Source organism: Rhinatrema bivittatum, chromosome 19, assembly GCF_901001135.1.
Source record: "Rhinatrema bivittatum chromosome 19, aRhiBiv1.1, whole genome shotgun sequence".
Classification (NCBI taxonomy): Eukaryota; Metazoa; Chordata; class Amphibia; order Gymnophiona; family Rhinatrematidae; genus Rhinatrema; species Rhinatrema bivittatum.
The window spans coordinates 18,514,795-18,531,863 of NC_042633.1; the positions used below are offsets into that span (position 1 = coordinate 18,514,795).

At 46.8% G+C, this 17,069-nt stretch overlaps 1 protein-coding gene across 6 annotated transcripts in view; it reads left to right on the forward strand.

The window, feature by feature from the left end:
- LOC115080763 overlaps positions 1-17,069 on the forward strand; it is a 168,623-nt gene that overhangs the window by 45,785 nt on the left and 105,769 nt on the right. For 5 of the 6 annotated variants that reach the window (XM_029585152.1, XM_029585155.1, XM_029585156.1 and 2 more), the window contains 3 exons: positions 2,458-2,550; positions 10,372-10,582; positions 11,969-13,671. In XM_029585152.1, coding sequence (XP_029441012.1) covers positions 2,458-2,550; positions 10,372-10,582; positions 11,969-13,671 — 2,007 coding nt within the window. The remainder of the gene's footprint in view (positions 1-2,457; positions 2,551-10,371; positions 10,583-11,968; positions 13,672-17,069) is intronic. The other variant, XM_029585157.1, reaches the window with a different exon arrangement.

Genomic DNA, 17,069 nt, shown 5'->3' on the forward strand with positions numbered 1-17,069 from the left:
GCAGTCTGTCAATCTCAGTCAGCCCAGAGTTGCTGTTGTGTCCGTTGCTGTCCGACATCTCTGCTTCGCCCACCTTACCTCATTGGCGACTCCCTTCGGGGTTGATGGAAGGCTAGCTGCTGCGGCGTCTCCAGGCTGTCCTCTTCTGGTGTTCCCGGACCAACTTGACGCTGCAAGCCGCCATGTTGACCCGATGCCTAAGGGCGGGCACATGCGAGGACTTCCCGAGGACTATCTCTGGGCGCCACGTGAAGCCCTGTTAGGCCGAAACCGCCTATTCCCTCTGAAATGAGAGTGTGAAGAAAAAAAGCCTTTCCCTTTTGGCTTATCTTCAGGTAATTTATGACCCTTATTCTCCACGAGAAGTTTGATCATCTCCTCCAAGTCCTGACCAAAGAGCAACTTCCCTTTAAAGGGTAATGCTCCCAGCTGAGACTTGGATGACACATCCGCTGACCAATTCCTCAACCAGAAGAGTTTCCGGGCCAAAACTGCCAACATCATGGTCCTGAACGAAGTCCTATTGAGGTCATATAATGCATCGGCTCCATAGCTTCCACCCGCTCTGCCTACAACTGCTGCACCCAGTCCAGGCCTGCCCTCAGCATAAAACTGCATACCGCCGCTCATATGCAAGAGCAGACACCTCAAAAATCTTCTTGAGGTGAACTCCAGTTTCCTATCCTGAAGGTCTTTCAGGCTGTAGAACTGGCCACCGGAATGATCGTTTTCTTAGTAACAGCCGAAACCGAAGCATCCAATTTTGGGACCTTCAGGAGCTCAAGCGTATCCTCCGGCAAAGAATACAACTTTTCCATGGCTCTGCTAACCTTCAAGCTGGTCTCAGGAGTATCCCACTCCCTGAATACCAACTTCTTGACCGATTTGTGGAAGGGAAAAGACTTTGTCAGACCCTGGCCATCCATGACCAGGTCCACCTCTTCCTGATCTGATTCCTCCCACAGGATCTTTATACCCAATTCCTCCAGAACATAGGGTATCAGGGGACCCAGCTCCTCCTTGTGAAACAGCCGTACCACCTTGAAATCATCCCCTTATACAGCAGGGGCTTTTCTCCGTGTCTCTTCTGGATCCTGATCCACCAAAGCTGGATCTGTCTGAACCCTCAGAGGAGCTATCTGCAGCAGACATGGGTGCAGGGGCCCCTGGCACTCGTCGAACCCTCATAGCCCCCGCAGCCTGAGAAAGTCTGGCCCTCTTTGCCAGCCTTGGTCGCACCAATGCCCCTTGCTCAGCCCTACGCCGCCCCGCAGTTTTCTTGGCCATGTAAGCCCTGTGTAACAGGACAAAATCAGAAGAAAAATTAGAAGAGTCATCTGACTCCTCCAGGAAGTCTTCCTCTCCGCCTGACTTGAACCCCTATGGTGTCTTGGCCTCCCCCAGAGTTCTAATCACTGGGGATAAAGGAGGAGGGAAATCCCCCTTCCCCCTCTGTGGCCCGTGAAGCAGCTGCGAATGTGGACAAAATGGCCACCGTTCTCACGCTTGTTGCACAGGCTGGAATGCTAGAGAGAGCCTTCCAGGCTTGTGTTGCCTGCCCAAAGTCGTTGCGCCCGCCAGTGTTAAGCACTAAATCAGCTTAAAGGCACTGCCCCATGAACACTAAGGTACCATACCAAATTTAGTAGAAACAAATTTAAATTTATTATTGCATTTCAATAAGCAATGCAGGTACCTTTTTGGGAGGAACAGAGTCACAGTTCTCTCTGTAGAGAAGCACTACTCTGTGTCTTCTTGTATGTCAGTGAGTGCTGCTTTTTTATAGGTAAAACATACAATAATCCCTAATATGGATCTATGGATGGGAGTATCACGTATTAAGTTTCTTGTGTCAAAACAAGATAAATTAAACCTGTTACCCTGATCCCCCTCCCAAATTGAGGCCCACTTGCCTGATGTTCACATCAATCTTCTGTTAGTCCTTTGCCTGTCAAGTTTTCACCCTCAGGGAGGTCTCCACAACTCCGGCCTCGCTGGTACCACTTAGTGGAAACATTAGCCTGTGAGATTCTAACTTTTTCCTTCTGCTTTTCTGTGACTCCATGATCTTCCATCATAAGTTTTTGACATCTCCTGCTGCAGTCCAGATGTCTCCTGTAGTTTCTCCAAATCAGGGTCAATAGGGCATTTAAGGTTCCCATGGCCAGAATTGCAAGCAGGCCAAGGCAGCAAAGGATTCTGGGTGAGCCATAGTCTCCATGTTGGTTTCAAACTCAGGCACACATATCACCAGCGACGTGCCCTCTTTCCCCAGAGAGGCACCGGCAGCATCGGCCATCGTGAGAGAGATGCACGTGCATCCCCACGGACCTCCCAGCTCAACCCGCGCGGTATTGAAGTGGGGCGCCGGGTCATTAGAACTGTCTTTGCCTCCTGGGTCTCTGGCTGTTGTGTCCGTCTGTCTCTGTTTTTATGTTTGCCTCCTGTGATTTGCAGGAAGTGAGTTTGCCCATCAGTGTTACCAGTCCAGCTCAGAATGCCTCTGCGGCCTTCATGCATGCACCCATCTCCGGAGACGTGAAATCAGAGGTAAGTTCCTCCTGGTTGCTCTGTGTTGCAAATACAGTGGGGATTCTTGTCCCATGCTTATCTCCAGCTTGGCTCTTGGGAGTTCAAGGGGGCCGCACCTCTTTGCTGACCTAGTAGGAGGTCCCTAGTGGTTTTAGTCCAGTTACAGATTTCACTTTGTTGTTACTCCCACTGTCATTTGAGCAATGAGCAGACCCACAAGTTATGCACACATTTAAAGGGCGTCACACCAGGAGCATGAGACAAAACCTTCTGGGGTCCTAGAGAGGCCACACTTCAAGAAAAGGGCACGGCTATCTCCTGTCCTAGCGAGACTACACCTGGAGTACAGAGCACAGCTGTTCCAGCTTCCAGTGAGACCACACATGGGGTATCCTTTTGGTCTCCATATCTTGAATGGTATATTTCAAAGCTGGTAAAAGCAGAGAGAACAATAGTTGAGTTTTTAATGAGGCCCAGCACATTCTTCATGCCAGGTAGGATCAGGGTAAGCCTGAGCTGTATCCTAGAGGTCACCTAGCATGCTGGGACAGTGAGCCCCTCTGGGCCCCAGGTTCATGCAGATATTACAGGCAGAGCCCTGGGATAGCAGAGATCTCCCTCCGGCACACACATCTCTGATATAAACTCCTCCTCCTCTTTTCTGCGTCCGCAGGATGTGGAACTGCCTGCCACCAGTGACGCCAGCGTCCCCTCTTTGGTGGAGTTGACACATGGCTGAAAAATTGGCCAATAGGCTTTTTTTTTTCCCCCCTTCATTTAATGGAAAGTTCTTGCAAGCAAAAATCTGAAAACTGGGCCCTGAGAGGTTTTATCTTCCTAAGTTTTTTATAAAAGAAAAAAATTAAAATGTGTTTTCATAGGCAATTTTTTTTTTAACTAAATAATTTTTTAACAAAATAAATCATAATTTCCCAGAGTTGCTTTGTACTGTTTATTGGGTATTTGGGGCAGGGTCCAAAAGGATCCCAGATTTGCACCAGTGTTGAGATGTGGGGTTTAAATATCTCTAAACCAGTATTAATGGTTTTCTTTTCATGACAGGCTGGGAAGGATAAAGATGTTAACTGATATGCAGAGAGGCAAAAATCAAATAGTCTGGAATCCTGAGAAATGCTTTATTAGATCTCATCAAGTTCAAGGCCACAGTTTTACCACTGATCACTTTTATAGCACTACCATATGTTTTCAGCACTGTACAAATAAATATAATACATAAGAAATTACTAGCTGGCTCTGAATAAAGGTCCATCGAGCCCAGCATCCAGTCTCTGACAGTGGCCAGTCCAGGTCACAAGTATGTGGCAGATCCCAAAATATAGATCTACTTCCTTGTTACTTACTCTCGGGGATAGCAATAGCTTTCTTTAATCTACCGAGCTAATAATGTGTTATGGACTTTTCCTTAAGGAACTTACCCAAAGCTGTTTTAAACCCCGCCATGCTAGTTGCTTTGATCACGTCCTCTGGCAACAGATTTCCACAGCTTGATAGTGCGCTGAGCGACAAAATATTTCTTATGATTTGTTTTAAATCTGCTGCTGGTGTCATAAAGCATCCCCTTGTTTTAATATTATTTGAAAAGGTAAATAACCGTCCTTTATTTACCAGTTCCACCCCACTAATTTTATAAACTTCATGTCCCCTCTTAGCCATTTCTTTTCCAGTCTGAAGAGCCCTTACCTTATAGGGGAGGCGTTCCTTCCCCTTTATCATTTTTATCGCCCTCCTCTGCACCTTTTCTAGTTTTTACTGTGTCTTTTTTGAGATGGGGCAACTAAAATTGCAAATACTATCTGATCTTGAAAGCTATTTAGATCTAATCCTCGGTGAAATGCAGGATCTAGTACAAGGGATAATAGCGGTAGGGCAGTTTAGCAATAGTGCTCATAATGCAATCAAATTGGACATAATCGCTAGAACTGCTGTGTGCACAATTTTATGCACTTGCAGTCGGTGAAACTGATGGCAGCGCATTGTGGCTCCATGGCTTTTCATTATTTATGACAACCTTCTGTTTCTGATAATTCTCCTCCACTCACTCCCAGTCCCTTCCCTTTTCCTCCACATGCGGTCATACCCTAGAACTGCCGGTTGCACGTTTTTCTGAGAGTGCACTTGTACTATGTTATGTATTGTATTATTGTGGTGATCACGGGTAAGCGCCTCCTATTGGTCGCCCGTATGTGCCACTGAGCACAATTATAACCCATAGAAAGGAAGGTGTGCACTGAGTAAAACATTAGTCTAGCACACACTGACACAGGCTCAAGTGGGCAGGTCAAGCGGGCAATTGCGCCTCAGTTAGTGGAAAGGTAGAAAGATCGCATTCTCCCTGTGCTGAAGGTACTGCCTTTTCCTTCCCCCCCAAGCCTGTTGATAATTGTAAGAGCAAGGCTAGTTCAGAACCCCGAAATGTCTGCTGCTGACCCGACAACTGCTTGGAACCCTAGGAGAAAGTCCCTCTCCTGGACTGAAACCTCCTTGAGTCCCGAAAACTGGATCGGGGTGGAAAGATCTTCTTATTGCCCTTCTTATCCTCCAGCACTCTGTTTCCCTTGCATTCCCCCAGGGATTTCATCAGCTGATCCAGGTCCTTCCCAAAAAGCAGCTTCCCCTTAAAAGGAAGATTGCATAACTGAGTCTTGGACCACATGTCTGCTGACCAATTGCACAACCACAGAAGCATGTGCGCAGCCACCACCGAGACCATGCTGCTGGCCGATGTACGCACCAAATCATACAAAGCATCTGCCACACAAGCCATTCCAGCTTCCAGGCGAGCTGCCTGAAATGGGGGTGAGCATGCCAGATGAGGCCTGCTCCTGAGGCTTCTGGATCCAGTCAAGCAAAGCCCCCACTGCATCATGCTAGCACACACAGCGGCTCGCAGACTCAAGGCTGACACCTCAAACATGTGCTTCAACTGAATCTCCAATTTGTGGTCCTGGACGTTCTTCAGATTGGCAGAACCCCGCCATCGGAATCATAGTCTTCTTAATTACCACAGAGACTGCCACATCCACCGTATGAGTCTTAAGACGGTCCAAATGCTCTTCCAGCAAGGGATAAAGCTTTGCCATCGCCCTGCCAACCTTCAAGCCTGCTTCCAGAAAATCTCACTCCCGGCTAATCAGCCTCTGAATCTTCTTAGGAACGGGAAAGGCACTGGGCGGCCCCTGCAGCCTATCCAGAACCGAATTGACGCCCTCATTATCTGACTCTTCCTGAGTTAGCTTCACCCCCCAATTCTTCCAACACCTGTGGAATGAGGGGCTGAGGTTCCTCCTCCTTAAACAGGTGGACCACTCAAGAGTCATCCCCCTTGGTCCCGGGCTCAAGGAGATCCGGGTCCTCCTTGCTCACATCCGGATCCAGGGTCTGGCCCCCATCTGGGTCTGCTCCCTGCTGAGACGCAGCATCCTCCTGCATCTCGTCCTAGTCATCCAGATCCCTGGGGTCAGCCTCTGCACAAGCGCCACACAACCACAGAGGCTTGAGATTGTGCCCAGAACTGCCAGCTGAAGCCAGCCTAGGTCTTTGGGCTGGCCCTGGGTTTCTATCTCTGGACCTCCTCTCCCCTGCACTCTTTCTAGCCAGAAAGGCCTCATGCAGGATAAATTTGAGGGAAAACCCCACGGGCCTTCAATCCCCTGCTCAAGGAGACTGGACTCTGAATCTGCTCCCTCCCCCTGACCATCCCCAGGTTCCTACCCAGCAGGAGAGAGGGGATAGGAGAGTCACCGGATTCCCAGCCGGTCGGGGTTCCCTGGCTGCGATCCCCCTTGGGAGCAGGAATGGAGACCCCCCCCCCCCCCCCCCCCCCCGTGGCACCTGCTGCAGGCCCTGCAGATCAGGAAGCCCTCCTGGCCTTTGAATTCTTAAGGGAAGATCCCTCCCCCATGAAGCTCAACCTGGTGCAGAGAGAGCAAGAATTCAAGTGGGCAGATCAGAGCTCGCAGGTGGTTTGTCTGCCATGAGGCCCTAGTGCACTGCCACGAGGCAGGCCACACCACATGACTGCCCTGCCGAGCCGCGAGAAGACGCACGATTGTGTCGAGACAGCGCGCGGGAAACGGCAGCGGCCCAAATGCCGCACGACAAGCGAGGTGCACAACAAAGGTTCCCCCGCCGGGGAAAACTAAATTCTCACATAGCCTCTCTCCCTCCTGTCGACTGCGGTAATTCCCGCTGGTCGACCGCCCCGGTACTGCACCACAGGGCAATTAAACCAAAGAGCAAAAATAAAAATGGGATACTTCCTTGAATAGCGCCAGTGGCGGACAGGAGGGGACTTCGGGGATACCAAGAGGGTACCAGTCCCCTGGCTATCAAGGTCCCCGGAGCAGCGGGCCACAACAGCCAGAGGTATCCAACCCCTCGCTCGCCCGGCTCAACCCGAGGGATGGCCCACAGAGGAACCTTGTACCTCGGGGAGCTGATTCAAATCACCAAATCTCCAAGTCTCAAAACTCCGTCAGAACTGCAGGTTTGCACCTCTACCAGCTGCTGGAAACGGGGGAAATCCTGAGGGACTGCAGGGGGCTCTCTCGGTTACGTAGCAGTGCCTCTGTGTTTTATTCTCTGCCTCCATCTGCTGGTAGGGGTGCAAAACCCACTTGTCTGGACTGAGCTGGGTATGTTTAGAAAACAGTCTTTGCACACCTTATCTGGCTTATAGAAACTGCAGGGTCCTTCAAACCTTGAGCACTGCTGCGCATTAATCCTTCAACAAGCGCCAAAGAAAGAAAAGAAAAAAAAAGACAGTCTTTGCACACTTCTGTGGCTTATTGAAACAGCAGGGTCTTTCAAGTGTCCAGAGCACTGCTGCTAATTAACCTCTTTTTAGCAAGGTCCAGAGCCAAAAACAACCCCACAGTCTTTTCACAAAGCCAAACAGAGAGGGCCCTGTCAGGTTCAACTGTCCCACACCTCCCACTGAACCCAGATGAGAAGCATAAAAAAAAAATAAATTTCTCTGAGGGCTTTGAGATTCCCAAAGTTTAGGCTTCAGGTCTTAGGCCTTAGGACTCTCCTTCCTTCCTGTTCGGTCAGAGGTATCTGTGAATTCAGTATTTTTCCTGTTTCTGAGGCTTGCTCCACTTCCATTGGCTTTGCTTGTTCCCAGTGCTCTCCGCCTCCTGCAACTGAGCCCCACCCCAATTAAGGTCACCTAGGTTACTACTGGGAATCCCAGGCTCTGCCACCTCCTGGCTGGCTGCTTCCTGGGTGGAGCTAGGCCACCTGGGAAATGTAGTCTCAGGAGGGTTTAGGGGTTTTCTGGAACTCCTAGTTTTTCCCGTGCCCTGCCTATCACCGGGTGTTGCATAACCTTTTCCTCCCCCCCAGCAACCCATTGGATTATCCCACTAATATCATTTTTGTACCTTTTTTGTAGGCCATTCAATTTAGAATTTAACAGTACTACCGTACACATATCTTAAATGTATTATTTATGGCCGGAACGTATGATAGCGAAAAAGTGTCAAATTTATTTTATTTATTTAAATTCTTTTGATATACCGATACTCAAGACTGGCGTCTTATCGTACCGGTTTACAGCGAAACAGGGGGTAACCAATTAACTGGAAAGATAAAGTTACAATGAACAGGGATTTATAGAGGGGAGATCTGAGAGCAAAAGAATAGGAATAACATAACAAAGTTTAACATAACAAAAATTTAACATAACAAAGTTATAAACAGCCTGATCAAAGCTTAAGTTACAGTGAATATAAATTGTAATATCGACATGTAGATAAATAATTTGGTGAAAGTATGTAACCAAACCGATGGCAGAATCGAGAGTCTGTTTTAAAGTTGCCTTGGCTTAAGGAAAGGCTTGTTTGAAGAGCCAGGTTTTTAAGTACATCCTGAATGTAAGCAGGCATTGTTCCTGACGTAGTTCTGTGGGAAGCGTGTTCCAAAGAGATGGACCGGCGGTGGAGAAGGCGCGTTTCGTGATGGAGGGGTGCGACGTGGACTTGGTGGGGGGGGACTTGAAGGGTACCTTTTATAGGCTTCTCTGGTGGGTCTCATGGAGGAGTGAAGGAGGAGTGGGATTTTTAGCTGGAGTGAAGACTGATTGTGGATGGACTTGTGGATGATGGTTAGGGACTTATAAAGGATTCTGCAATTGATGGGAAGCCAATGTAAATTCTTGAGAATGGGCGTGATATGTTCTCTTCGACTGGAATTTGTTAGTATCCTTGCAGCTGCGTTCTGAAGCATCTGCAGGGGTTTGGTTGAAGTTGAAGGGAGGCCAAGGAGAAGTGAGTTGCAGTAGTCTATTTTTGAGAATAGGGTGGCTTGTAAAACTGTGCGGAAATTGTGAAAGTGCAGTAGAGGTTTTATCCTTTTCAAGACTTGTAATTTATAGAAGCATTCCCTTGTGGTGGTGTTAATGAATTTCTTGAAGTTCAGTCGGTGGTCTAGTATAGTGCCAAGATCTCTCACGTGGGTTGTGAATGCTGAGGTTGAGGCTGTGGTGAGGTTGTTGAGGAGGGGGTTATGATCATTGGGGGAGATGAGGAGTTCAGTTTTATTGGCGTTTAAGACTAAGTTGAGACTGGAGAAGAGCTGGTTAATGGAGTGTAGGCAGCTGTTCCAGAATTTGAGGGTATTGGGGATGGATTCAGTTATGGGGATCAAAATTTGAACGTCATCGGCGTAAATGAAGTGTGTTAGTTTCAGATTAGCGAGGAGCTGGCAGAGAGGTAACAGATATATATTAAAGAGAGTGGGGGAGAGGGATGATCCTTGGGGTACGCCATATGAAGAGCTGAAGGGTTGAGATTCTTTGTTGTTTATTTTGACCTGGTAATTTCTGTTGCTCAAGAAAGACTTGAACCAGTTAAGGACTGTACCCGAGATGCCAATATCTGAAAGGCGGCTTATGAGAGTGGAATGATTTACAGTGTCAAATGCCGCTGAAATATCCAGAAGAGCCAATAGGAATGTTTGACCTTTGTCTAAGCCCAAGAGGATATTGTCTGTGAGTGAGATAAGGAGTGATTCTGTGCTTAAGGATTTCCGGAATCCATACTGGGCCGGGTAGAGAACCCTCTGATTATCTAGATAGTCAGAGAGTTGTGAATTAACCAGTTTCTCCATTAGTTTGACAGTATTAAGTGTCTTGCATGTCGTGAGGCACGTGACGCTGGAGCAAACTTTTAATATGAAAAAGTCAATTGCCAAAAAATTAGGTCGAAGCGAAAGTTTGGTTCAGAGGACATGGGGCAAGACCGCTGACGAGTGTTTTACGGAATTTGGTGATGGTCGACCGCTAAAGTCATCTCACGAAAGCCCAAACATTATTGAAAATTCCAGCAACATGCTCGTTTTAAAGCCGTTTTGCAAGCTGATGGTGGGCACCCCAACTATTATTTATATGTTTAATTCCGTTTTTGAATGCTGATTTAAAATGGTATATTGCATGTTTCTATAAGATTTCTGGTTGCTGCTGCAATGGGGGGGGAGGGGAGGCAGAGGTTATGCAACATCCGGTACTCTCCTGGGGTTAGATGTCACCTGAGTTGCTACCTCCTGTCTCCTTCCCCTTCACCCGGTGTCAGCTTGTGATATCACCTGCTGCTTTTTCTGATTGTCAATGTGTTGCTCAGCCACTTCCCTCTTCGGGTTTTGTTTTTTTTGTTTGTTTCCTTTATCTCTCCTCATTGTTCCCTTGCACAAAAGAATTTCTGGGTGTATCTAACTTTCTGCTGAGATTTAATTTAGAAGCAGGTCTCTTGCAAGCTACCAGCTCTCCAAGATATGAAATATATATATATATATAATATAATCTATACACATATACTGCAGAGACAGGACAGCATGGCTTGTAGAAGTGGATTCACAGCAGAGGAAATAGTAAAAGACCTGCAGAACCTGTCCAAAGATGTGTCAGAATGCGATGAAAGCACCGAATCAAATGATGAATGCTATGGACCAGCAAGCTCCTCGGACTCGGACAGTTGTGTTGATAATGCAACTGCAAATGCAGAAACGCTCCCAAGAAGCCAGGAGCAAAGGGGTACGTGGCATTTTTGTTTTAAAATTCTTATTTATGTAACCCATTTTCCAACTTGATCCCCTTCCAAGCCCTGGGAAGCATGGCAGACAGCTCTCCCAAGGTGGGGAGGGGTGGGCAGGATACCCTGCGGGACAAAGCCAGGCTGAGGACGCCATTCACATAAATAACGTAGTGTCCACTCCTTATGTGTGCTCCAAAATACTTTACTGAGGTAAAACTAGAACAGTCCATCAGGAAGATTAGCAGAACAAAGGTACTGGTTCACTTCCAGTAAAATTCACAGGAGAGCCAACGCTCCAAGGCGAGGGCCCGCAGAAAAAGGAGCGGCGGCTGTCGGCGAGTTTGACAGCTGACGCTCAATTTTACCGGGGTCGGTTCTCAAACCCGCTGACAGCCACGGGTTCGGAAAACAGACGCCGGCATAATTGAGCGTCTGTCTTCTGACCCACAGGCTGCCGGCCGATTTACTTTTTTTTTTTTTTTTTAATTTTGAGGCCTCCGACTTAATATCGCTATGATATTAAGTCGGAGGGTGCACAGAAAAGCAGTTTTTTCTGCTTTTCTGTGCACTTCCCCGGCGCTGGCAGAAATTAACGCCTACCTTTGGGTAGGCGTTAATTTCTGAAAGTAAAATGTGCGGCTTGGCTGCACATTTTACTTTCTGTATCGCGCGGGAATACCTAATAGGGCCATCAACGTGCATTTGCATGTTGCGGGCGCTATTAGGTTCAGGGGGGTTGGCTGCGCGTTTTCGACGCACTATTACCCCTTACTGTATAAGGGGTAAAGCTAGCGTGTCAAACGCGCGGCCAAATGCGGGCTGTACTGTATCGGCCTGATAGAAAGTAGCTCTCAGTAGAGAAATCCCACTTTTCCTCCTGGGTGCTTGGGAGAGCACTCCAGCCCTTTTACCCTGGGAGAGGGGCAGCAGCTGCCTCCCTGCAGTGCTCTGGTACTCACTTTAACTTGCCCATCCAGGTCCAAGGCGCTGCACCAGTTTGTCTTCAGATTGAACCTCCTGCCTGGACTCTCCCCACAGCTTCCCTGAGGATAATTCAGATAATTAGACCCCACCACATGTTCTCTCTCCACCCCATTCCTTCCATGCAGCTCATGGGTGCTATGTTTACATCAAGGGTGCTCAAACTGATCCTTTGCCCCATCCACCAGCCAGTCAGATTTTCAGTATATCGCTAATGAGTATGCATGAGATTAATTTGCATGCACTACCACCTATGTATGCAAATATTTCTCATGCATATTCATTAGGGATATCTTGAAACCCCGACTGCCTAGGGAAGGGGGGCCGGAGGACCAGTTTGAGTACCCCTGATTTACATCAATAAGTAATAAAAACCAATCTAAATATTGTTCCACATTTTGCAGAAACATTGCCAAGGAGAAAGACACACAGCAGGTCTCCACATCAGTCTTATGAAGGTTGTGGTCGACAGCTCGAATCGAATGAGGATTACCCTTCTGAGGAAAGCAACGAAGATCCCATTGATCAGCCTGCTCCACCCGCTCAGCTGCCCAGTGCCCCTCTTCACGTTCCTGCTTCCTGCCGCCGAGGCACTGCAGTTGCACTGTCATCTATGACGCCCGGTGAGAAGCTAGTCTCTCCCGATGGGACAGAGTGGGAAGTAGTTGGCTCCAGCAATGCAGCGGCAGGACAACAGGCCCAGCAGAATGTGCTGGGAGAGGAACCAGGGCCAACTCCCCGTGCCACGTGCAGTATTTCTGATGGCAGCGTGGCTAGCTCTTGGTTCCTCATCATTGATGATTTTATCCTAGGAAAGATAAAAATCTGCACTGAAATTGAAGCTCACAGGCAAGGGGAAAAGGATGACTGGTCTGTGTCAAGTTCCGAGCTCCGGGCATTCATTGCTATTTTGTATGTCCGTGGTGCCACTAGGGCAAAAGATCTTAAATTAGAGACCCTCTGGTCAGATGAATGGGGCATTCCATTTTGCAAGAATGCCATGTCAAGGAACCGCTTCAACGAAATCATGAAGTATCTAAGGTTCAGTGAGAAGTCCACTAGATCAGCAAGACTGGGAGTTGATAAGTTTGCTCTATTTTCAGAGGTTTGGAACAGGTTTACTAGAAACATACAAATGTGCTACACAGCTGGCCCACATGTCACAATAGATGAACAGCTCTTCCCAACGAAAACCAGGTGTCGATTTTTGCAGTTCATGGCCTCTAAGCCAGATAAGTACGGCCAGAAATTCTGGTTTGCTGTGGACAATGACTCTAAATATCTTCTGAATGCTTTTCCTTACCTTGGAAAAGATGACCAGAAAGCAGATGATCAACATCTAGCTGATTATGTTGTTATGAAACTCATAGAGCCACTGGCAAACAAAGGACGAATTGTTACCTGCGATAATTTCTTTACTTCACTGAGTCTTGCAGAAAAGCTGAAGAAAATGCATACCAGCCTAGTTGGCATAGTGAATCGTGCAAGAAGAGAAGTGCCTATTGAGGTGAAGAACTCTCGCGAGGCTCTGTACACGACACAAGTTTTGAAAAAAGGTGACACTACTATGACCGTGTACCAAAGAAAAGCCAACAAAAATGTGATCTTGTTGAGCACCATGCACCCTGATGTACAGCTGGGACCAGATACCAAAAGAAAGCCCAATACTGTGACATTTTACAATGAAACAAAGTCAGGCGTTGACGTGATTGACCAGATGGCTCGGAAATATTCCGTAAAAGCGGCATCTCGAAGGTGGCCTGTTCATACATTTTACAACATGCTGGATCTAGCAGCGATCAATGCCTGGATTTTGTACAAGACTGTGACCAATGTAAAGGTATCTAGAAGAGACTTTATTTTGAAATTGGGGAAAGAGCTCGCTGAGGAGAATATTACAAGCAGAAACAGGGCCATGGCGAGTGCTGAAGACTTTACAGACTTGTCTGCCGCAGCCAGTAGCCTCCGTAGTTGCCAAGTCAAGAAAGCCTGCAATAAAGCAAGAAGTCCAAATCAATGTAGCATTTGCAAAAAGGCGGTGTGCAAAAAATGTATTGGAAAGAAATCTTTCATTTGTGCAGATTGTGCAAATGAACAAAACCTTAAGGTAAGTAAAACACTAAATACTTGTATAGAAATGGGAAAATGGGCAGTATCTGGAAAGCTGTGTACACTAATGCTCATAGTATGGGATATAAAGTTCCAGAGGTAGAGGCAGGCATTGGTACACAGAAAATCATGACTGGGATATAGATAGACAGGGCAACAGGAAGGACCGGGTAGGAGGGAAGGGAGGAGGCGTGGCATTATATATAACAAACAATATTCAAACAGTATTGCTGGGCTTATGAGGTAAGGAGGAGACACTACACTGTGGGTTAATTTGGAAAGAGGGAATGGAACATCTGTTTATATTGGTGTAATATACAGACATCCATCACAGAAAGAGGAGCTGGATAAGAGATTTAATGGAGAATATTCACAAAATGTCTGTGCAAAGGAAGGTGCTATTGTTAGGGGATTTCAGTCTGCTGACTGTTGATTCGGACATCCCAGCTGCGGTGTCTTCTAAAAGCAAGGAGATCCTGAATTCTCTGCAAGGAGACTTGTTCTTGCAACTAGGAACAGAACCCACACGAGAGTGGGGGGGGGAGGGAGGTGATCAGGGCGATCAAGACTATTTGGCACCCTAGGTGAACCTTCGGTCATGCATGCTCTCTCCAACTTACCTATTGGTGGCAGCTCCAGCACAGCACTCCCCTCCTAGCAGTGGTAGTGGCTCCAGCACAAAATTTTTTTTTTCTTTTAGCAATATTAGATCTACACAGTGCCCTTCTGTGCCTTGAGCTGGCATGGTTTTGGCACCCTAGGCGACCACCTAGTTTACCTATGGAAGCACCGTGCTTACCAACGGGGAAAGTATCTCTGATGTAGATGTGGTTCAGTATTAGAGCACAAGAGGTAAAGATTCATTCAAAGGTAAGGTTCTAGACGCCAGGAAAACTAATTTTATTAAAATGGAGCACCTCAAGAAGTTATTAGCTGGATGGGAAAAGTCTAGGGGAAGCAGAAGAGCAGTGGGCAAAACAGACGAGTTTGCTTACCATAAACTGTGTTTTCTGTAGATAGCTATTTGGGTGACATCACTGATGGCGCGCTCTCACAGACCTTTTCTTCTCTAAGTTAAAGTTTTGATTTGCTGCGCTTGTGTGGCACTTCCTGCGCAAAGCGCGTGACCGTTCTCTTCAGTTAGTAATAAAGCTAGAAGGCAGCTAGAGAAACATGCCCAGGGAAGAGGGAGGATATGTATGGCTAATTCATCCTGCTATCTATGGAAAACACTGTTTATGGTAAGCAAACTTGCCTTTTCGATCGATAAGCAGGCTGAATTAGCCATGCTATGTGGGAGTCCCAAGCATAAGGGACAAAAAATATATATATCGTATGGAACAGAGGTGATGACCTCATTGTCCTTGCTATATATTATCAGGACTAGATCTTTTTTTTAAACTTTACTCCTCCATGGACATGGTGTTCTGGTTCAGCACACTAGATAATACTGCTTGTCCCAAACAGCTATCTGAAGCTGTTAGTTGGTCTAGATAGTAATGTGCGGTGAAGGTGTGGATTGATGACCAAGTAGCAGCTTTACAGATCTCCTCTATAGGTACATTACTTAGATGTGCAATGGAGGATGCTGTGGCTCACACCTGATGAGCAGAAACTATAATTGACAAGGGCATATGTGCTGAATTGTGACAATTGAATGCAATTTGTGATCCAGTTGGATATTGTTCTTTTTTTAATGACTGCTACTCCTAGCGAGTTAGGGTTGAAAGAGACAAATAATTGCAAGGATTTCCGATGAGGCTGAGTTCTTTGTTTATAGTAAGCTAAAGTTTGTTTACAATCCAAGGAATGGAGTAGAGTTTCCCTTTTATTCTTGTGTGATTTGGGAAAGAAGATGGGTAGTGAAATGTCCTGATTGATGTGGAAGGCTGAAACCACTTTAGGGATGAATTTGGGATGAGTCCTGAGTACTACTTTGTCATGATAAAACTGCAAGTAGGGAGAGAAGTGAACTAAGTTCTGTAGCTCACTTACTTTTTGGGCTGAAGTGATTGCTACGAGTGAGACCACTTTCCAGGTGAGATATTTTAAATGTACAGATAGAGGTTCGAAAGGAGATTTCATTAGAGCTGATAAGACTACATTCAAATCCCAGGGCACTGGAGGTTTGCGGATTGGAGAATGAAGATTAGAGTCCTCTCATGAAGCAAGAAACTAAGGACGGGTGAGAAGCCACTGAAGAATCTTTTTCTCTCTCGTGATAAGTGGCTATAGCACTTAGGTGGACTCTGACTGATGTCTTGGAAAGATGCAGCAAGTAATTGAAGATATCTTTGGGTTCCGAAAAGAAGGGGCTAATGTCCTGAACCAGACACCACTCAGCATATCTCTTCCATTTGAAGGAATAGTTATATCTGGTCGATGGTTTTCTCGCTGCTATGATAATTCTCTGAATATCTGTTGAAAGAGTTCAGCCTTGTAAGATCTCGCGTTCAACATCCAGGACGTCAAGTGGTGAGGACTAGGGTGTGGGCTGGGTCTTGAAGAGATGCTCCCACGGATAGTACTTCTAGATCCAACCACCAACTTATGTCCATCCGCATGGAGTTTAAGGTTACCATGGTGGACATTGGTTGAAGATACTGGGTCCATTGTGACTTCAAACTCTATTGGAAGTGCCACATGTGTAGGCAAGTGTGAGATACTACATGGATGGCTGCCGCCATGTGACCCAATAGTACCAATACTTGGTGGGCAGTGACTCTTGATCTGAGGAGTAATTCTGTACATAAATAATGAATTTGCTCGATCCTCTCCTGAAGTAGGAAGGCTTGAGATTGGATCAAGTCTATTCTGGCCCCTATGAACTGCAGTATCTGAGTCGGTTTAAGTACTGACTTTTCCTAGTTTACAAGGAAGCCTAGAGACATCAGACAAGTGATTGTAAATTCTAGATGCCGACGTAAGGATATTTGGTTGGGGGAAACTATCAGCTAATCGTCCACATAAACAGATGGATCCCCTGACACCTGAGATGAGCCACAGCCAGACATTTGGTAAACACTCAGGGAGCCGAGGATAGACCAAAGGGTAGAACCTTGTATTGGTAGTGTCTGGAATTCACTTGGAATCACAGGAACTGCCAATAGTAGGGGTGTATTGGAATGTGGGTGCAGGCATCTTTGAGGTCCAACGAACACATCCATTCGTTCTCTTGGATGAATAGGAGTACTAGCTTGAGGGATGTCATCTTGAATTTCTCTTTCTGAAGGTATTTGTTTAGGGAGTGTAGATCCAGAATAGGCTGAAGACCTCCCTGAGCGCTTGGGAATAAGGAAGTATTGGGAGTAGTATCCCGTGTTGATCTGGTGCTTGGGCACCAATTGAATGGCCCATTGTTGGAGTAGGGCAAAGATGTCCTGTTCCAGAAGAGGC